Raw genomic sequence first — 20315 nt, forward strand, 5'->3', positions numbered from 1 at the left:
TCTGGGTCACGCTTGTTGCAGGATTCGTAAAGCTTCCATCTCTCCCAATTGGCCCGCTGGAATTCTGTCCGCCCCTGGTTAATAAACATATATCTGATATTGATGGATAGAATATTGGCATGGAATAATTGAACATATGAACACTAGACGAAAATTTCGCTCTAATATTTCACACGATGACCAAACAAGCAGGTGTTGATGGCTTTGGTACCGCCGCAAATGATAACGACACAAGATGGCGAGTAGAAAAGAAGCAAGAGATAAATATGCAAGCGAGTGTAGAAATAACATCTCCAAAGTCAAGAGTTCGCTTCGACTTTCTAACTAGGACCAGCAACGACTTGAGACAGCTTCTAGACTGGGCCGGAAGATCTATGACAGGTACATTGGGCGTATGGAGGTCTATTGGATTGAACACAAGTATATTTATTGTATTTTCTTCTTTCCTGTCTCGCTTGCTTCTGCATCAACCACCGACAACCAACGGGCGGCCTCGTATTTCCACTTACCTCGCAGGCTAGATGAGGCGCCAGCGACATACGCAGGTCTAGCGCCGGCCGAAACCTGACGGACAGCCCGGCTAACACGGCCGTAGCTTAGCAGGCACGCACGTATGGGATAGCAGGTATATTAAGATAGACAGTTATCAACGTCTGGTTTGTCGTCAGCGAATTTGTTGGTTTTCAGCTCGTCTGCCTCTTGCGTACAGGGGTGGATGACACTCCACGATATATCGCAATATACCCGCGCATATAATACGTCCCCCTGATCTATAATACTTTGCGACCGACTCCTCTCAGTCTTGACCATAAGTGCCTCTTGTCATATACAAAACCCTCTTAGTATACCGCATCCCTTCGAAGCGCACCACCAAACTCTCTCCTATAATATCTACACATCGCACATATTCCCTTGAAGAAGAGCCAAAATGAAGCATCTCGCTCTTCTCACCGGCTTGGTGACCCTCCCCCCTTCCCTCCACGGCCCAAGTCACCCCTTACCCGGACCCCGACGCCGGCCTACTCTCCGGCCTCACGGACGCGACTAAGACCCTGCTGGGCAACCTCGGCAACGCGCCCCCGCCGAAGCTGCTCTGGACGCCGCGGCCCTCGCCCCAGTGCGCCGCCGTCAACGGGGGCGAGCTGCAGTGCTGCCACGGGGCGCTGGCGGGGGACCAGCCGCTCGTCGTGTTCCTGGCCGGGGTGTACGGGTACAAGCTGAACCCGAACGATGTGAACGGGCTCGTTTGTGAGTTTTTCAATACCATTGCCATTCTCCTTTCGTTGTAGGAAAGCCAAGAGAGAGGCTAGGGTGTGAAGTTGAAGTGAGGATGAATAAGAGGAATTTGCGTGGAAGAGAATGGAATGAGAATGCTAACATGAAAATCAACAAAACCAGGCGATGATCAATTAGATAAATGCCCTGGCATGAAGATGTGCTGTCAAGTTACTGCGCTGGTGAGTCCATCTCTTCCCCTACCCCTGACGAGAATGGCGAAGGAGTCACACAGAAATTGGCAAACTAAACATCCCAACTGACCGTTACTATAATAGAGCCCCTTATTGTCGCTGTACTGCCAGGATTATTGATCAGAAAGCTTTCAATGCGCATTGCTTTGCGGGCTTACTACTTCTCGTCTTCCTCCCCAGAAACCACTCATACTTAATTTGGGGGAAGGACTCGACTTTCTATAGGGGATATTCACATTCGATAATTCCATTTAAGTAATGCTCTCTCTCATCTTCATCTTGTATGTCGTGAATTGAGATTGATGGTCTGGCGTTGTCCTATTAGAACAGTCTATATCTTTTTGCCTTCCGCTTCTCGCTCTCATAAGCCATTTGTTCGTCATGCACAATGGAGTGGTATCAGACAATGCCTGCCTGCCTGCCTGTCTGCCTTTTATGCGCCACAATTCCTCGTGCACCAGTTAGTGAGAAGTCGTACCCAAATCATCCCACATATACAGAGAGACGACTTCTCCCCCAACGATTTACACTAAAAGAATCTGCCCCTCCTTGTCAGGGGGAGGAATATGTCTAGATGCTGATGTCTTAGGTGGTAGTACAGTTTACGGTGGTAGTGGTAGTAGTACATAGATCATTTCTTTCGTTGTAAAGTCTTCATGGCCATCTCTATCAATCCATCCTTGGCGTCGCTTTCGGGGAATGTGTCCAACGCCGCGATGGCCTGTGTGCAGTAGTCTTCGGCGAGGGCGCGAGTCTGCTCAAGGCCGTCGGACTTCTGGACAATGTCTCGTGCCTAGAATAGAAGATCAGAGTAAGCCTCAATGTGCGCCAGAGATAAAATATTGTCTTCTAGAGTTAGCTTACCCGTGTCACATCGCCCTCCTGCTCGAATTTCCTTCCTACAAGAGAACCGAGCTCCGGGTTGGTTTTCCACGCGAACAGCAGCGGCGCCGTCGCCAGCCCCAGCTCCAGATCCGCCCCGGCCGGCTTACCCAGCTCCTTCTCGCTCCGAGTATAATCCAGCAGATCGTCGACCAGCTGGAACGCCAGGCCCAAGTTCTTACCGTACAGGTACGCCGCCTCCACCGTGGTCGCATCGCCACGGCCGAGCAGCGCCGCCGCGCGACAAGACTTGGATATTAAGCTGGCCGTCTTTAGGTAGGTCTTCTCCAGGTAGTAGGCCAGGGCGTCCTCAGACCACTTGGGGTTGCGCTCGTCGCGCTTCGTGTTCTTCAGCTGCATGAACTCGCCCTCGACCAGGTTCGCGATGACCGTGGCGAGCAGCTCCACGACCTCGGCGTGGCGCAGCCGCGCCAGGGCGACGGACGCCCGCCCCAGCAGGAAGTCGCCGGCCAGCACCGCCATCTTGTTGCCGAACTCGAGGTTAGCGGAGGGAGACCCGCGGCGGGCGACCGAGTGGTCGATGACGTCGTCGTGGAGGAGCGAGGCCGTGTGGATCAGCTCGGTGATCTCCGCAAGCCGTCGTTGGGAGGGCAGGATGTCGCTCTCGGTGGACTCTGGCTGCGAGGAAAAGCCGGTTGTCAGGGGGTTCGAAGGGTTGGTGTCGTTCAGAACGCTGAGCGGTGATATGGAGGTGTCGATTTGGTGCTGGGTTGCGGAATGTATCTCGGGCGTCTTGGGACATAGCGCCGTTGCTCTCGACATGAGGAGGACGATCATGGGGCGCATGTGTTTGCCCTCGGCTTGGGTATAGTATTTGGCGGCCCGGTCGAGCGAGGGATGCCCCGACCCCAACAGTTGCCGAATATTGCCCGTCAGGAACTTCATCTCCTTGGCCACGATCCGGAGGGGGTCAATGGCCATCTCGCCCTTGGTGGCCCTCGTCACGGCGTTGGTCACCATGTTCCCGGCTACCTGCATCGCAGCGGCCCATGCTGAGTCTCGTCTCGGGGTGTTGTGATAGGCTGCCCGTTGCCTCCGTAACCTCAGGTCTAACGAGGCGGCTCTGAAGCAGTCGGAACACGGCGAGAAGACGGAGGGCCGGCTGGCGGCCCGTCTTTTGAGGAGCAGCGAAGCTCCATGACGAAGCTGCATGGCGGGTGACTGAGCTTGCCAGCGGAGGGGATGTTGCGGTCCTGGGTTATAGAAAAAAAAGTTCGGGCGCTTTCGATGGCATGGGAAGGGACGTTATAAGGTCGAGCAATTACTCCGGCGGGAAGGTTGTCGGGCGAATTGGACAGAATCGCTGCCTCGAATTATCGTGTGTCGCAACGGGTGGCCGCATCTGATCTCGAAAAAATTCATGGGTCCCAGTCACTCTAGGCCCTGGCCACTGAATGATTCGCCTGGCTCCGTCGGAAAGGCCCTCAATTCGCCCACTCGGCTGCTGTGGGACCTCGGCAGCGGGGCCAATTGCCCCGACTTGTGGCTAAAGCTTACCCTGCAGGTGCTGGGTGCTGCGGTGCTGTCATCGATTAGCTCTGCTACATGGACATCAATCAACGGTTGATCGTGTTGGTGGCTGGAGCTGCAAGGTACCGATCGATGTGAGATATCTTCAGTTTGTTTTTGACAGTCCACGGTTTCCATATGCGGTGCTTGCGCCCTTTCGCTACAGTCGACGCCGTACACATGAAATGGTGCTCCTCACAATGACATCCTCCATTGTGGAGGCACTACAAACCGTCCAGGAGTCCGAAGGCGCCCAGGCGACCCACGACATCAAGTCGGAAGAAGCATCTGACAAGGCAACCGCTGCAGATGTCTCTAGCGAGCCCTCACTCGCTGATGCTGCCGTGGGCAAGCCGATTTCCCATGGCCAGATCATTGATTTATGGAAACAGCTGAAAAGCCTGGGTCATTCAAAATACAGCCTCGAAGAACTCCTTCGGGGCGCATCCGTCTACATCCCACCACCCCCTCCCGAAGCCAGAACCAGTGCGTATCCCCCCATCACCCTGCCCAACCCCCTTCGAATTTTGACAATGAGTTACTAATGCAAACACCCTCCTTCTCCTTCTCTAGACGCCCCAATACAAAGCCCTCATGAAACAACTACAACGCGACGAAGAAGAACGGTCCTACGAACGCATGCTGAAAACCGGCCCGACCCGCGAGACGTTCGCGCAGCGCTTCCCGAACGCGCCTCCGCTGAGTCTGGCAGAATCCTTCGCCGCGGCGAACCGGCCGCACCGAAAGTCGGACCTCGGCGAGGAGACCATCTCGCAGGAAGAGATCCAGCAGCAGGTCACGCTCATCATCAACTTCCTCATCAGCATCGCCGGGTGCGCCGCGGCGCTCTGGATCGCCGCCCGGTGGTGGAGCACGCCCGCGCGGCTGTTCCTCGCGCTGGGCGGCAGCGTCGTCGTCGCCGTCGCCGAGGTCGCGGTCTACAACGCCTACCAGTGGCGCATGGCGCAGGGCGACCGGAAGCAGCAGATGAAGAAGGAGGTTAGGTCAATCGTCAAGACCTGGGTCGTGGGCGAAGAGGAGTCCAAGGAGGGGTACGAGCCGGTCTTGATACCACCCACCGAGGACGACGAGATTCAAACTACCGATCAGAACCAGGAGCTGCGGAAGCGCACTGTGCCGACGACATAATCGAATGTACAGCTCCGGTTAGGAAGCAATTGCAATGTGTTATGAACTGCATCGGATACCCTATTTGAGCTACACATACATCAGTACATGCAAAAGATCTGCAGGCTATCCGCGTGTTGCAAGCATGCAGAGGCATGTGACGCTGATGCCAAGAAGACTAATGTATCGTCCTTCATGTTGGCGCCCGTTTTTGGTGCCTTACATCTTACTGGGGTAGCCGAGAGCCATGGTCTCATACGGCCTTGTATATATCTTACTATTATTAGCATTCTTCGGAAATAGATAGATATTCAACCCCAGGAGCTCAAGATTAAGGCTAAGACTGGTTCTTTGTGCGACAACCTGGGATTATATTTCAGCGAGCCAGGTTGCGAATGTCTTCACTACGGTCTGGTGAACATAGGTGTCTGACGCATCCTTGCTAACGCGAAATGGGTTATGACAGTAGTGAGTTGGCATTAGCATGTCTTTCATCCACAAAGTATTTATTACAACATGTGGGACAATGCGTTTTGTGTTCATTGATCGCTGTGGATAAAAGAGAATGTATCCCGAATGCCCCCTTGCTATATTGACCATTGTTCTCCATCGCAATTGTTCAACACCAACAAACCCATTGTCAACTCCGAAAGAAGATATGCCAATGACAGTCATCTCTCTCGTATCGATTGGTATATAAGGGGGAACCAGACCATGCTATTATGCTCCATCCAATACTACATTCACAATCACACACATATACACACCCACACAGTTCTAGTCACCAAACAAAAACACGAACACAAAATGTCTGTCCAAAGACCCTCCTCAGCGCAGAGCAATGTCAGCAGTCGGAGCAGCGCCAGCAGTTGGAGCAGTACCAGCAGTCAGAGCAGTACCAGCAGTCATGATGAAGACATGTATGAGAATCAAGAAGACTACGAGATAAGCTTCGAGGAGGCGCGACCCAAGATCCTCGAGATCTGCCGTACTCTCTGGCCTGATGCGCGCCACGAGCTGACTCGAGTCTAGCCCGCCCCGGATCATGTTTGGAATCTTTACTTCCCCGTTGGAATCACGCACAACGATGAAGAGTCCTTTGAGCGTTTTGTAGCCCAGATACCGAACCGCCCGGAGGTGGTCGAGGAATATGTAGAGCGCCTGCGTTTCGTCAGCAGCAAGTTTCCCGAGATCAAGCATCTCGTCCCATCGGTCTTCCAGGTCGACGCCACGCGGGACCACCCTCTCGGCATTCCCTACATGGTACGGAGCCACATTCCCAGGAAACCCCGGAAGGACATCTACGGCGAGATGTCTCAAGAGCAGAGGGTCCATGTCGGCGCAGAGCTGGGCGAGACGTACCGGAAGATCCTGGGCATGCGCTTTGAATACAGCGGATTTCTCGAACTCGCGCTCGATGACGGGGACTCCGACGACTCCAACGACGACGGGACCCTGCCATCCAAGGTGATAACAATCGAGCCGTTCGGCTTGATAGAGAAGGAGTACGAAGCAGGCTTGAATTGGGAAGAGGTCCGTGAGTCCATCAACGATGATTTCGGGGAGAGTGACCATATCCTGACCAGTACCAACCTGCTGGAGGACGAGCCGAACATGACCGCCCGCGACATCCTGCTCTTGACGTTCGAGCGCCGTATCCAGCGTGATCGGCATTGGGAGAGCCGGGAGTTTGAGAACGACGCCCTGGAGCCAGCACTGAAAATCGTGCGGGAGATTGTGAACAAGGAGACCAACGCGGGCGTCTTCGCCGCGTCGGGCTGCAGTACAAGCCTGAGCAACCCGGAAATGAACGTGCCCGAGTACACCATGGTCGACTTCGACGACGCGGGCAAGCCCATGATCACGGGATTCCTGGAGTGGAACGCCACGGAGCTGGTGCCCCACCCCCTGGGCTGCGTGCCCCCCCCCCCACTGGCTCTGGACCTTTGGCGACGACTACGACGACAGCGCCGACGGGACCGAGTCTTCATACGACGACGATGGTGTCTACATGTCAGGGCGGGAACCGCTCGACACAATATAGCCCGTCGACCCAGCCGGAGCCGAGGTCAAGCGCGCCTTAGACGAGGCGGCCGGCCCGGCCTTCCGGGCCGCCGCGTACAACCCGGACGTTGTGTTCGCGCGCCGGTACTTCGCGGTCGCCGCGTGCCAGAACTGGTGGTTCTGCGACGAGCATGAGCTGGAGTACCTGGCAGCGGAGTGGAGAAAACGGAACCCGTCTTCGTCGCCAGTGGAAGGGGAGAGAAGAAGAAGAAGAAGACGGTGATGATGAAGCGACGGTAGCTGAGCTGTGCGACCTCGTCGAGCTTGTTCTATCTGACGAAGCTTGTTGCGCCAAGTTTATGCAATGTCTTGGTCTGGGTGTTCATACAGGTAAATCGGCTCGGGAGTATCTGGTAAAGGAGTGGAACAAGCGGAAGTTGGCATCGTCGTCGTCGCAGCCAGTGGAAGGGGGTGAAGAAGAGGATGATGAAGAGACGCTGTGCAACACCACTAGGCGTATTCTATCTGACGAAGATTGGCGCGAGAATCTCATGCACTGTCTTCGTCTGAGTCGTGATGGAGGTAAGTCGACTGACTGCTGATGGGTCGTACTGTTGCAGTGCCGGTTGGTGTGCTGGACTTGAGGTAAGTGGTTGTAGGACATGGTGAGGGCGAGAAGCGCCATGGATATACAACGATGCGACACAAGGTAAGTGGATATGTATAGAGCAAGATTTCAGAAAGATTGTAGAGTGTGTCTAATCAGGTAAGTAATGTCACGACCATTGGGCCAATGTCAATCCTGGATCAAATAATACTCTTCTCATCGTGATGTATGAAAGCACGTATGGGGGTATATTATTGTATTTCTTTCATAATCCTCATGAGCTTAGCTTCTTCGCAAAGTCGTATATACAGTGTACACTCATAACTCTCCGTTCATTCATAGACGCACCCCATTTTACAAGCCAATGGACTTGAGGATGGCCTCGCCGACGCCCTCGGCGCTGGCGGGATTCTGGCCGGTGATGAGCTTGCCGCCGTCGACGCTGAGGACCAGCGGGCCCCAGGGCTCGTCGGCCTTCTTGTAGACGGCGCCGACCTGCTGCATCTTGTCCTCGAGCAGGAAGGGCATCCACTTGGTCATCTGGGCCTGGTCCTCCTCGACGTTGGAGAAGCCGGTGGCCTCCTTGCCCTTCAGGAGCGGGGTGCCGTCGGGCCGGGTCACGTTGGTGAAGACAACGGGGCCGTGGCAGACAGCGGCGACAGGCTTGCCGGCGGCGACGAACTCCTGGATCAGCGCGATGCTGTCGGCGTCGGTAGCCAGGTCGAACATGGGGCCGTGGCCGCCCGGGTAGAAGAGGGCGTCGAACTCGGCGGCCTTGCCGCGGAACGACGACAGCTTCTGCGTGTTCTGCCACACGGCCTTCTTGGAGTTCAGGAACTCGACCGACTCGGCGTCCTGCTCAAACATCTTGACCGAGGCCGGGTCGAGGGGCGCCTCGCCGCCCTTGGGGGAGGCCATGACGAGCTCGGTCTTGGGGGTCAGGACGTTGTAGGGGTGGGCAAGCTCGGGCTGTGGGAGAGACGGGCTGATTGTCAGTAAACGGACTCATCTTGGGGGAGAAGAGGTGGGAGGGAGGGGAGCTTCGTTGCTGTACTTACCAGGTACCATCCTGTCGGAGAGTTGGCGGCCTCGATGCGGCCGTGAGAGGTGAGGACGACAAGAACCTTGGGAGCCATTGTGGATGTTGTTGTTGATTATAGTGTATTTGGTGGCTGTTTTGGTTGATGGGACTGGAAAACAGTTGGATATGGATATGTGGTATGGGGAATGATTCAAAAGCGACAACAGACGTCGGGGAGCGGGGGAGACTATATACAGTACCTTGGCCATCCAGCTTCGCCTGTTCCTGATCTTACCTTATCCCATCCACTCATTACATCAATGCGACAGTTCTATGCCATTCTTCGCCCAAAGCTGGCAGAAGCTGCATTGCTTGGCGGTGATGTGTCGGCTACGCCATATCGCTGATGATCTCCATGTTGCGTATGTTGCGCATGACAAACAGGCAAAGAAACAGCACATCTACGGCATGTCCCGCAATGGTACTTTGCTTACGTGGTGTATGGAATAAAGCGAGATCCATGCCACCAAGCGTGCAAGGTCTGGGGCTTCAATGAGCGCCTTGCTACATAGTATGTAGCAGAGAAACAAGAAGAGAAGCTTCCAAACCACCAATTACCCCACCAGTAGATAGTTCGGTCGTTAACCCCGCGACGGTGGTTCATAAGACAGAAAGTCTTAAAATTCAAATATGGTTAGAATATAGCATTTTACTGGACTGATTCAGCCGATTTCGCCATTTCACCATTTCCCGGATTTCACGATTCCCCGATTTCCTAGATTCGACGAACGCGATAAAATTTTTTTCCAATACTCAACCCTTATTCTAACCAGCTAACCCTATCTAGCTACCTAACACTAACCACTAACCGGTGCGATAGGAAATGAGATAGAAGGGTGTAATAAAAGGGTACAGTACAGAGGTGCAGCGCGATGGGGGTGCAGCACGGTGGGAGTTGCAGAGCCAGATTTGCGGTCTAGCCATATTTGAATTTTGAGACTTTCTGCCTTATGAACCACCTTACCCCGCTAACCTTAGACGTCATTCTTAAAAGGGTGAGGTCCGCAGATGTCCGCACCACCCGAAAGGTATGGCGGTTTACATAATCCTCCGTCACTAACGCCGACGCATGACTGGTGCAAAATGCCAAAAAATATCTCCGATTAACAATCCCAAGATTCAACACCGCTTTGCTGAATGCAGAGACATGGCAACGATGCGCTCGCGAAATAGGCAATGCTCCCGCTAGCAGGAAGATACGGGGGTTGGCAGTGGCTGGATAGGAAGAACACAAACGCTTAAAACATACAGCAGCGCATAAGGAAAGCCACGAAAACAGTAAACCATCGAAGAAGAGTGAAGAAGGCACGCTCGCTCCGGGGTTCACACATCATTGCGAACCTCAACACCTATAGAAACAGGAGGTTTTGGCAAACCCGTTCTTTTTAACACAGTCAGTCGCCTTATCCATGATTGTGGTAAGAACACTTGAAGGTCTTTTGAATGCTAGGATGCCGAGGGATATGTTTGCTGCTCATTAACCTGTTCTGAATAAGCTAAAGCACCCCTTCACGGGCCACCCCGTTACGGACCACCGCGTTTTATCCCAGAACGCGTCTTTTCACTATGCATCTTAACTAGAAAACTCTTTAATTTGATTATTACCTTTTATCTTTTAAAGTTACTATTACCTTTATTCTTCTCGCTTATTTTTACTCTTTATAATAATATTTTTATTTAATATTTAAAAACGTGTATAAGCTGCCATGCGTAATATAAAGCTTAGAGCAGCTACTCACGAATCCGCTCGTAAATAGTTAACCCCTTAATCGTATATCTAATACTGTCTCGCTAGTGTGCCTATTAAAAATAAGTTTAATAAAGACTAGTAGGTTTTATTACTACTTTTAAAAAACGAATTAATATATTAAACTATTAATTGAACTAAATTAAGCTTTATATTAATATTAATTAAATTTAACTTTATAGCCTAGCGAGTATTAAACGCCTTTAAAGCCTTTTATATTTTAAAATAATAATAATATACTCGTTTTTTAATTAAAAACGAGTCCGTTAAAATCGTAAGGTTAAAAATAATTAATTATAGCTGAGTTTATAAAGCTATAATAATAAATATTAATATTTTTTTTAATAAACTCGATATATTAAAGCTAGTTAATATTCCTCTTAAACGCTTTTATAATATTAACGAGATAAGTATTAACTAAGGCGTTAAGGGCGACCATTAAGTAATTTTTAAAGCTACTAGCTATATAGCTCTTAAGAAGAACGTCGAAAAAGGCGAATAGATTACTACTCTAAAGTATATAAGCTACTATAGGGTAGCCCTCTCGCCGCTAGTTATTTTTAAGGGAGCCGATGTTTAAAGTTAATAGTTTCTAGACTAGGACCGGTATCTTTAAAACGACTAGCGATTTAAAGCGTTATTTAAAAGGTAAACTAGTAATATTATAGTTTTAAATTAAATTTAAAATATTCTTATATTTTATATATAATCTTATTATAATAATAATAAATTATATATAAACGAGAATTTTTTATAACTTTATTTTTTAAATAAAATATAGCTAATTTTTTATAAGTTATATTATAATTATATAATAAAGGTTTTTATAACGAATATTATTTAAGTTTTAAAAGAAACCTAATAAGATATACTAAGGTTTATATTAATAATACGAGAGAGTATCTAAATGTGCGATAAAAGTTATTTTTATTAATATAATAAGTAATAGTTTATAAAAATAAAAATAATTAAGGTGCGTAAATTTAGGGGTTTTTATAATAGTTTCGTTAAAAGTGTTTACTTTATTAATAAATTAAGATTAATATTTAAATTAATTATTAAAATAAAGAATATTTATATAAAATATATAAAAAACGTTTATTATTATATATTTAATTTCTTCTTTTATTAATTAATTAGATTACTTAGCTTACCTTCGTATTTTAATAATCCGGATGATCCCTTTATTAGTTAGATTACCGATTCACTTCGCCGTTCCCGGTAATCCCCGTGATCTATCACGTGATATTATCCTTACTACTTCTTTAGGCCGTATCTAGCCTGCTACGGTTCGGGATACTATCGTCGTGGTCGCCGTACGCTTTTATAGTATTAGTACGCTTATATTAGTATAGCTAGCGGCGCGGTCGGTGGTCGTGATATCGTATTTTAGGCGGGGTATTATAAATCCGGCCCGGTGGTTTTATAAGTTTTAGCCGTATAATTAGGTTAGGTTATAATATTATTTTCTTTTTTTTTAGTTATTTTATTTTTAAAGCGTTAGGTTTTTTTAAATATTTTTACCCGTTTATTATATCGGTTTTTAATAAGTTTTTTCTTTTTTTTCGTTATACTTTTTATTATAATATTTATTTATTATATTAAATCGAGTTAAAAAATTTATTCTTTATATAAAGTTTAAAAAAATTAAATAGCGTTATAATTTAATTACCCTTTTCGACGAGTTTAGTTTCGAAGTTATACCGTATTTTTTTTATTTAAAAAAAAATTAGAAGTACGTTATATTAAATAGTATTTCTCGCTATAAAAAATACGTTCGTTATAGTCGGTCTTACAATAGTTCCGATTTATTAATTTTTATAGTGTCTCGGGTTATTAATAAGTCCCGTCGCCTACGCTTTAAAGAATAGGCGGCTAGCGACTCTTTACGCGAGGCGAACGCGGTTTTAAAGAAGGCTTATTGAGAGGCTTAAGGGGCCTTTTAGCGCTTTAAGCGAATTCGGTAGTAACGGAACTTTTTAGCGACGCGTGGCGTAGAAATAACTAGGCGTGGTTTTTATTTTTTAAACGAATTAAAGGCGGCCGAGTAAGTTAAGTCCGAGGCGGTTATTAAAGCGTAATTTTTCAGGGCGTTTAAAATAATAGATTAAAACGTGATAAATTTTAACCTCGTTTTATTTTAAACGCCCGTAGTTTTTCCGCGGCGTTCGCTAAGTATTTTTTAAGTTTTTAAGTATTATTTTTTAATAAGTAACTTTTTTATTAAACGAGGTATTAAAAGCTTTATTTTTTTTATTAATAATTTTATTAATTTTATATTTATATTAATTTATTTCGATTTTTAAATATATATTGATTAAGATTTTCTCGGCCGTTAATTTAAATAATAAAGTATAAAATATAAAGTATATTCGTATTATTTTAAGTAGTAATAATTAATAATTAGTTTTTAAAATAGCTTTTACGATTTTAAATAGTTTTATTTTTTTAAAATTTAATTTATTACTTAATCGTTTTATTTTAATATTTTATTATAAGAAGTAAACTTTTTCTCCTTTTTTAAAAATTAATCTTTTTAATTTTATTTAATCGGTATATCTTTTTATTTATTATTAAAAAAAGGTAAAGTTTTATTATAGCGTAATTTAAAGTTTTTTTAATTTTTTAATTTAAATAATCGCGATTAATATTAGTTCTTTTTTTATTAGTTTTTTAATAATTTCTAAATTATATCCGTAATTTATTCGAAATAATAATATATATGTAATTTTGTTATCCGCGTTATTATAAACGAATTAAATTATGAATAATAATTATACCTAATTATTTTATTTATAATTAATATAATAATATAGGTATTACTTTAAGGTTTAATTTATTTATTCGGTTTATTTATTTATTTAAAAATGGTAAGTTATAGATAATTTGTATTTAACGCCGAGTTATATTATTAGGGATTTTTAGAATTTAGTGGTGAATAGTTTATTTTTATCGGAAATAATTGTTTCGGGTAGTTCGTACTGGTTAACGATTGTTCGGAGGAACGTGTATGTTAGGTTGTTAATATCGCTTGATTTTTTGTACGGTAAAAAGTAGGTGTATTTCGTAAGTTTATCCGTAATTATTAAAATGTTATTATAATTAATCTTAATTAGGGGTTTTTTTAATAAGAGTAGTTTAATAACGAAGTTAAGTGTAATAGTTTTTTATATTTTATTTAATAATGAGATTGGCTATAATTCTCTATATAATCGATATTTAGCGGCTTTAATTTTATTATAAAGGTTATATTTATTAATTATTTTAATTACGATCGGCTTAAGGTTTTTATAATCGAATTATTTAATAATTCTTTTTTAAGTTTTAAATATTTTTTAGTATTTATGTATAAGGTGCTCGTAGAACTTTTAAATAAAGTCTTCGCGGTACTGTTTAAGGATATAGATTTTATTTTAGTAAAAAGCGAGACCGTTATGGTTTTCGAAGTGATCTTTAAAGTGATTCGCAGGGTCGAGGTTTTAATTAAGTTATCAGAACTTAGTAACTTATTTATTATTATATTAAACGTGATTCGTAACGTTTAGTTATTTTAAAGGTACGAGGTTGCTATTTTAGTTATAAATAAGGATTATTCGCGTTTTAAGCGGGACTTTTTTTTAATGGTCCGGTCGTCGGCTTAATACGTTAATACGACTGTTCTTGTTACTTCTTTAATAAATAATAATAAGGTTAAATCTTAATAAAAATTCGGACTATTATATTTATTATTTATTTAATTTTTTAATAATAATAAATATCGTAAAGTTTTTATAATCGGTATAAATTCTAATTAGTTTTATTATTTTATTAAAATAACATTTTTATTTTTTATAAGTTTTAATAATAATTATTAATTTTTTAATATAAATTTAATAATTTAATTCTAATTCGTTAAGTTTTTTTAAAAAGAATACGACGGGATACGACTTTCCGTTATTATTTTATTAATTTATTTACTTTTTAATCGTATAGTTTAATATATCGGTTTTAATTTTAAAGGGTTTAAACAGGTTTATTATATAAAATATTAATTCATTAAAAATTTATTTTTTAATATTATAAAAAGCTTCGTTTTTTTTTTTTTATTTATTAAAATAGTTTATTTTTTTTTATTAAGTTCGTTAAAAATATTATTATTTTATTAAATCCAGGAACGAAAATCCGGTAATAATTAATTAATTTTAAAAAAGATTTAACTTTTATAACGTTTATAAGTGTAAATTATTTTTTAATTATTAAAATTTTTAAAAGTTTTATTCAAATTTCGCCTAAAAATATTATATATCTTATAAAAGTAACGGATCGTTAATAAAATTCGCTTTTTTTTAAATTAATTAATAAATTAGCGTCCTATAACTTTTAAAGTATTAATTTTATATATTTTCGGTATTATTTATTATTCTCGGAATAAATAAGGATATTATTAAGATATATTATAATAAATTTATCGAAATATTTTTATAAAATATAATTAATTATAAATTAAAAACTAATTAATATATTAATTAAATTAAACGGTATAGCTTAATATTTAAAATAACCGTACTTAGTTCGAAACACAGTTTTTTATTCTTTTCCTTTTTTAATTCAGATTAAGTTATATATATTAAAAAAATCGAATATTATAAAGATTTTAATATATAATAATTTATTTTATAAATCGCTAATTAAAAGTAAAGGGTATTAGTTTTTAATAATAATTTCGTTAAGTTTTTAATAATCGATATATATACGTTATTTAGGTTTTTTATTTTTACTCTTTTTTAAAACGAAAAGGATAAGGAAGCCTGCTAATAATGTGGATGGTTGAATAACTCTTTTTTTAAGATTTTCCGTAATATACTTTTTTAAAGCTTATTTATACTCTTGATTAAATTTGTATATAGGTATAAATAAGGGTTTTTTTTTATTTTTAAAAAGTATTTTATAATTTTATTATATATAAAGCGGTAAGCCTATTTTTAATTTTTTATTAAAAAGTGTTTCGAATTGCCGATATTTTTTTAATATAGTTATTATAATATTTAGCTTAAGCTTTTTAATAATAATATATATTTTAAAAATTTTAAGTTTATTAAAAAGTCGCTTTTTAAACCGTTATTTATTAATTAAACCTCTTCTTAATATATTTTATTAAAGTTAACCTATTTTTTAATTAATTTTAAAATTATTTACCCGTAATTAAAGTATTTTTAAAATTATATCGTATTTTACGATATTTATAATATTATACGTAATTCGTTTATAATATTTTTTAATATCGATTAAAAGGTTCGCGACTTCTTTTTATACTTTTTTATTATTATAAGTTATAAGTTTTTTATTAATAGTTTTAAATCGGTATAAGGCGTTTTTCTTTTATTATTCGAATTTAAAGTAATTAATAATTTATAATAAAATATAATTTCTTTATATTTCGCTATTAAGTAACGTTTTAATATAAACTCTTTTTATACCTAGTATTAATATAATATATTTATAAATAGCTCGATTATCCGTTATTTAATATAGAGACCTATTTTAATCCGCCTATTATTATCCTTTTATAATAAATAGCGTCTATTTCCCGAACGCTACATCTATAGGTTATTAATAATATTTTACGATCGATCTTTATATCGTCGCTATTATTCTCTCCGTTCCCTATAAAGCGCTTCTTAGTATATTAATAAAAGTGTTTTTATACTCCTCCTTATATAAAATACTATCCTTAATACTTAAAGTTTAAGTTTTTCTAATAATTCGAAGATTTATTAAATTCGTAATAATTTATAAACGTTTTATAAATTCTTTAATATAATAAAGAAATTCTTTTATTAAATATATATCTATACGTCTTAAAAATATTAAGCGCTTTTTTTTAAACGTTTATAAGCTCGTAATTTTTTTAAAGTATATTTAAAATATTAATCCTCGAAATACTCTTTTTAATTTCGTTTTTTTAAATAATATTATTATAATTATTATAAATCTTTTTATATTAATAAATATATACGTTATTTATTTAAAATTAATATTTAAATTTTTCCGATAATATAATCCGGGTGTGGTTACGTAATAAGTCGCTTATTAATTTTTTAAAGAAACTATTTATACTCGAGTTTCTTTACAAGGTGTTCTATATAAGCGTTATATATATACGAAATTTATAAGAGCGTGAAGTATCTTTCGTATATAAAAAAGATTTATAAGTTATTTTTTATTACGTAATTATTATAGATTTTTTAATTAAAACCGGCCGTAATAAGTATTTAATATAAATATTTCGAGTCGGGGTAAGAAATATTAAAAATAATTAACTACCTGTCGGTTTTAAGGTTTCTAAGTTTAACGATCTCGCTTATTAATTCGTTTATTAATATATTTATTAAATATTTATAATTTATTAATTATTTTAATTAATTTATAATATTATTTATCAAATTATTATTTTTATTATAACGGGGGGGTTATTTTTTTCGTATTATCGCAACGCTTTAGTTATAGTTCTTTTTATCTTTCAGGGTTTTAAAGAATTATCCGGTACCTTTTTTATTTATTAAATAAAAAATATACTTATTATTATAATAAACTATTTAAAATAAACTACCGTATTTAATAATAACGTTACTATTTTTAATAACTATTATAAAGGTATCCTTTATTTTAATAATATTAATATATTATTTTTTTAAAACTCGTCGGAAATCCTTTTTTAATACTTAATATTTTTAAACGTAATATCCTAATTTTTAATAATTATAATAAATATTACGTAACTTTTTATCCTATTTATCGTATTTAATAACGTCGAGGTTTATAAGTTTATTATAATAACCATACGTTATAATATTTTTAAGCGGTATATAATTATATTAATATAATCGCTTTATATTAATTTAAATTCGATTAGTTTACCGCTAAGGTCCGCTTTATTTCTCGCGGCGTTACTCGTATATATAAGTATTAATCTTAATAATAAATTCTATATATAAAAAGAAATTATTAAAGGCGTTAAACCGGCTAAGTTTGTCTTTAATATTATCTTTTAATTCTCAATAATATATTATAATTTTCATAGCTTCGGTATAATTTAATCGAATTATAATACGCCGGAACTCGGCTATATAAAAGGCGGCTAATCCTTTTTATTTAAAGGTTTTAAGTTCCCTTTCCGCCTATCGCTTTTTATCGAAGTTTTAAAAAAGTAACTTAAAGGTTTATTCGAAGCCGTCATAATTTTCGAAAATACATTATACCTTTATACGGTATAGCTTAATTTATTAATTATTTTTTATAAGTTCGTTTAAATAAGGTTCGAATTAAACAAGTACTTTATTTTTAAAAAACGAGGCGGTATAAATAATTCGCTAAATAACGTTTTAAAACGTTTTTTTATAAAACCGTTAATAAGTTTTAATTTAAATAAAAAAGCTTCGAAAATTTCTACTTATTTTATTAAAAAGGGTTAACGTATTAATCTTTATACTTTTTTTTAATATAATAAAGGTTTAAATAATATTAATAATTATATAAAGAAAACGCACCTCTTCGCGTAGCTTATTAATATTATAAAATATTTATTTTAAGGTACCCTTAGTTAAGAACTCGTTACGCTTTTTTTCGAGCTTAATATAATAATATTAATAATTAGCGCTCTTTTATTCGAATTTTTTAATTCGTTTAATTAACGCTTATCGTATAGGCTCGTTATCGTTATCATCGCTATCGATATCTATAACAAGGTCTCGTTAAGAGGTGCTAGGGGGTAGCGATAAGAGTCTTTTTTTATCGGACGGTATTACTAAAGTTAAATATAAATATAATTCTTATAATACTATTATTTAAAAGTTTAAATAATAATTCGTAAAAATAAAAGTAATTAAAATATAACGAACGCTATTTAAGTTTTAAAAAAAACTTAATAAAACGTATTAAGGTTTATATTAATAATACGAAAAAATATTTAAACGTATAATAAAAGTTATTTTTATTAATATAATAAGTAATAATTTATAAAAATAAAAATAATTAAGGTATATAAGTTTAAAAGTTTTTATAATAGTTTCGTTAAAATTATTTATTTTATTAATAAATTAAGATTAATATTTAAATTAATTATTAAAATAAAAAATATTTATATAAAATATATAAAAAACGTTTATCGTTATATATTTAATCTCCTTTTTTATTAATCGGTTAAATTACTTAGTTTATTTTCGTATTTTAATAATCCGGGTAATCCCCTTATTAATTAAATTACCGACTTATTTCGCCGTTCTTAATAATCCCCGTAATTTATTACGTGACGTTATCCTTACTACTTCCTTAGGCCGTATCCAGCCTACTGCGGTTCGAGATACTGTCGTTATGGTCGCCGTGCGCTTTTATAATATTAGTACGCTTATATTAGTATAGCTAGCGGCGCGGTCGATAGTCGTGACATCGTACCCTAGGCGGGGTATCGTAAATCCGGCCCGGTGGTTTTATGGGTCTTGGCCGCATGATTAGGTCAGGTCGTAATAGTTTTAAATATAAGAGTTTTTAAATTATTAAAAAAAGGTTAAGGATTATTTTAAAAGAGTATTTAAATATAGTCTTTAAATTAAAGCTTATAAAAATAAATATATTAAAAGTATACCGCTAGGTTAAAATTAATATATTAATTCTTTTTACGTTTAAAAACGTTTAAAAATTATTAAAATTTATTCGCGGGATTATTTAAAGCCGTTATTATTAAAATACGTTATTTTAAAAAATATAAGGGTTACCCGGGTACGTTTAAAGTTATTAAAGGTAATTAAAAAAGAATTAATACTCGATTTTATTATTAAATTAACTTTAATACTTATTAAAATATATTTTAATAATTATAAAATAATAGTTAAAAATTAATTACTACGGATTTAATTTTTAAAATTCCCTTTTAATAACTCTTTATTAAAAAGGCTAGTAAGGCCTTAAACTAGAGCATTAATAAAATCGCGTATCTCGAAGCTTAAGTCGATTATTTTTAAACTAAACTCGATAAGAAAACTACGAGAGTACGTTAAAAGGTAAGAATCGTACCGAGATAACGATTTATTTATATAACTAATATACGCCGGGCTAAGCAGAGGCTAAAGGGTAGGGTCGTATATAAAGACGAAGCTAGCGACGTTAAAGTATTAAAAGGGCCTCGTAACGCTATAAAAGCTATAAAAAATGATAGAATAGAGGCGGAGGACTGTATGATTATTAAAAATAACGAAAAATAATGTATTATATCTATTCTAGCCGGAGAAATAGCTTTAATTATAGGAGTAGGGTTAGGTAAGTAAAGTGGCCCGTGAGGGGGTGCTTTAGCTTATGACTGTGTCCATCCGCCGCACATTCAACAGTGCAACAACACATCTAGATGATAGAGTGCAAATGCCCTCACATGAATCTTCCCTCATTTCTAGTATCGACCCAACTCAAGAGAACTGCGCGTTACCCATAAGTGCCTGGTAACTTGTTGTCTTCCCAACCAGTCCCTATCCTCTGCGTCCTCCTCGCCTTGCTCCTCGCCAATTTGCACATGCCAGACTTCAACCGCCAGACACCTACTTAACGATACAACACAACCGTCCAAGCAAAAGAGTGTAATGCATTGCTGCCAGAAATCCCACTGTCGCGTTGGGTATCCTTTTCTTTCTGTAACAGGTCAGTCTTAGGTAGAAGAACGGCGTGCGTACGTGCGTATGATGATGTTCACTCACTTCTTCTTGCCTTTGCTGGCAATCGTCTTCGCAGCGTCTTCTTCGGATGGTTGAACAACCGCTCGATCTTCTTTTCGTTGGCGCCGATTTCTCTGCTTGCAACTAGGGCATTCCTCGGTTTTCAAGTGCCACCACTTGTCTCTTGTGC

General features: G+C 39.0%; 5 protein-coding genes across 5 annotated transcripts; 3 read left to right on the plus strand and 2 right to left on the minus strand.

The window, feature by feature from the left end:
* Nucleotides 1-928: 928 nt before the first annotated feature.
* Nucleotides 929-1289, plus strand: PG994_012509 (uncharacterized protein; the record flags this gene model as incomplete). The annotated part of the gene is made up of 2 exons (XM_066863918.1): nt 929-958; nt 1050-1289. 2 exons carry the CDS (start codon nt 929-931, stop codon nt 1287-1289), a joined length of 270 nt encoding a protein of 89 aa, XP_066713028.1.
* Nucleotides 1290-2100: 811 nt separating this feature from the next.
* Nucleotides 2101-3524, minus strand: PG994_012510 (hexaprenyl pyrophosphate synthase; the record flags this gene model as incomplete). Its single annotated transcript, XM_066863919.1, has 2 exons — nt 2101-2262; nt 2334-3524. The coding sequence occupies 2 exons, from the start codon at nt 3522-3524 to the stop codon at nt 2101-2103; spliced, it is 1353 nt and encodes a 450-aa protein (XP_066713029.1).
* A 524-nt stretch (nt 3525-4048) lies between these two features.
* Nucleotides 4049-5030, plus strand: PG994_012511 (uncharacterized protein; the record flags this gene model as incomplete). Its single annotated transcript, XM_066863920.1, has 2 exons — nt 4049-4367; nt 4471-5030. Coding segments are annotated over 2 exons (879 nt in total), but the record flags the coding sequence as incomplete, so codon positions are not given.
* A 786-nt stretch (nt 5031-5816) lies between these two features.
* On the plus strand, nt 5817-7296 carry PG994_012512 (uncharacterized protein; the record flags this gene model as incomplete). The annotated part of the gene is made up of 3 exons (XM_066863921.1): nt 5817-6035; nt 6114-6926; nt 7054-7296. 3 exons carry the CDS (start codon nt 5817-5819, stop codon nt 7294-7296), a joined length of 1275 nt encoding a protein of 424 aa, XP_066713031.1.
* A 678-nt stretch (nt 7297-7974) lies between these two features.
* On the minus strand, nt 7975-8756 carry PG994_012513 (uncharacterized protein; the record flags this gene model as incomplete). Its single annotated transcript, XM_066863922.1, has 2 exons — nt 7975-8589; nt 8679-8756. The coding sequence occupies 2 exons, from the start codon at nt 8754-8756 to the stop codon at nt 7975-7977; spliced, it is 693 nt and encodes a 230-aa protein (XP_066713032.1).
* Nucleotides 8757-20315: the final 11559 nt, after the last annotated feature.

The sequence above is a fragment of the Apiospora phragmitis genome (assembly GCF_038363925.1).
Source record: "Apiospora phragmitis strain CBS 135458 chromosome Unknown utg000010l:1.0-9815664.0:1.0-9183399.0, whole genome shotgun sequence".
NCBI classification, from domain to species: domain Eukaryota; kingdom Fungi; phylum Ascomycota; class Sordariomycetes; order Amphisphaeriales; family Apiosporaceae; genus Apiospora; species Apiospora phragmitis.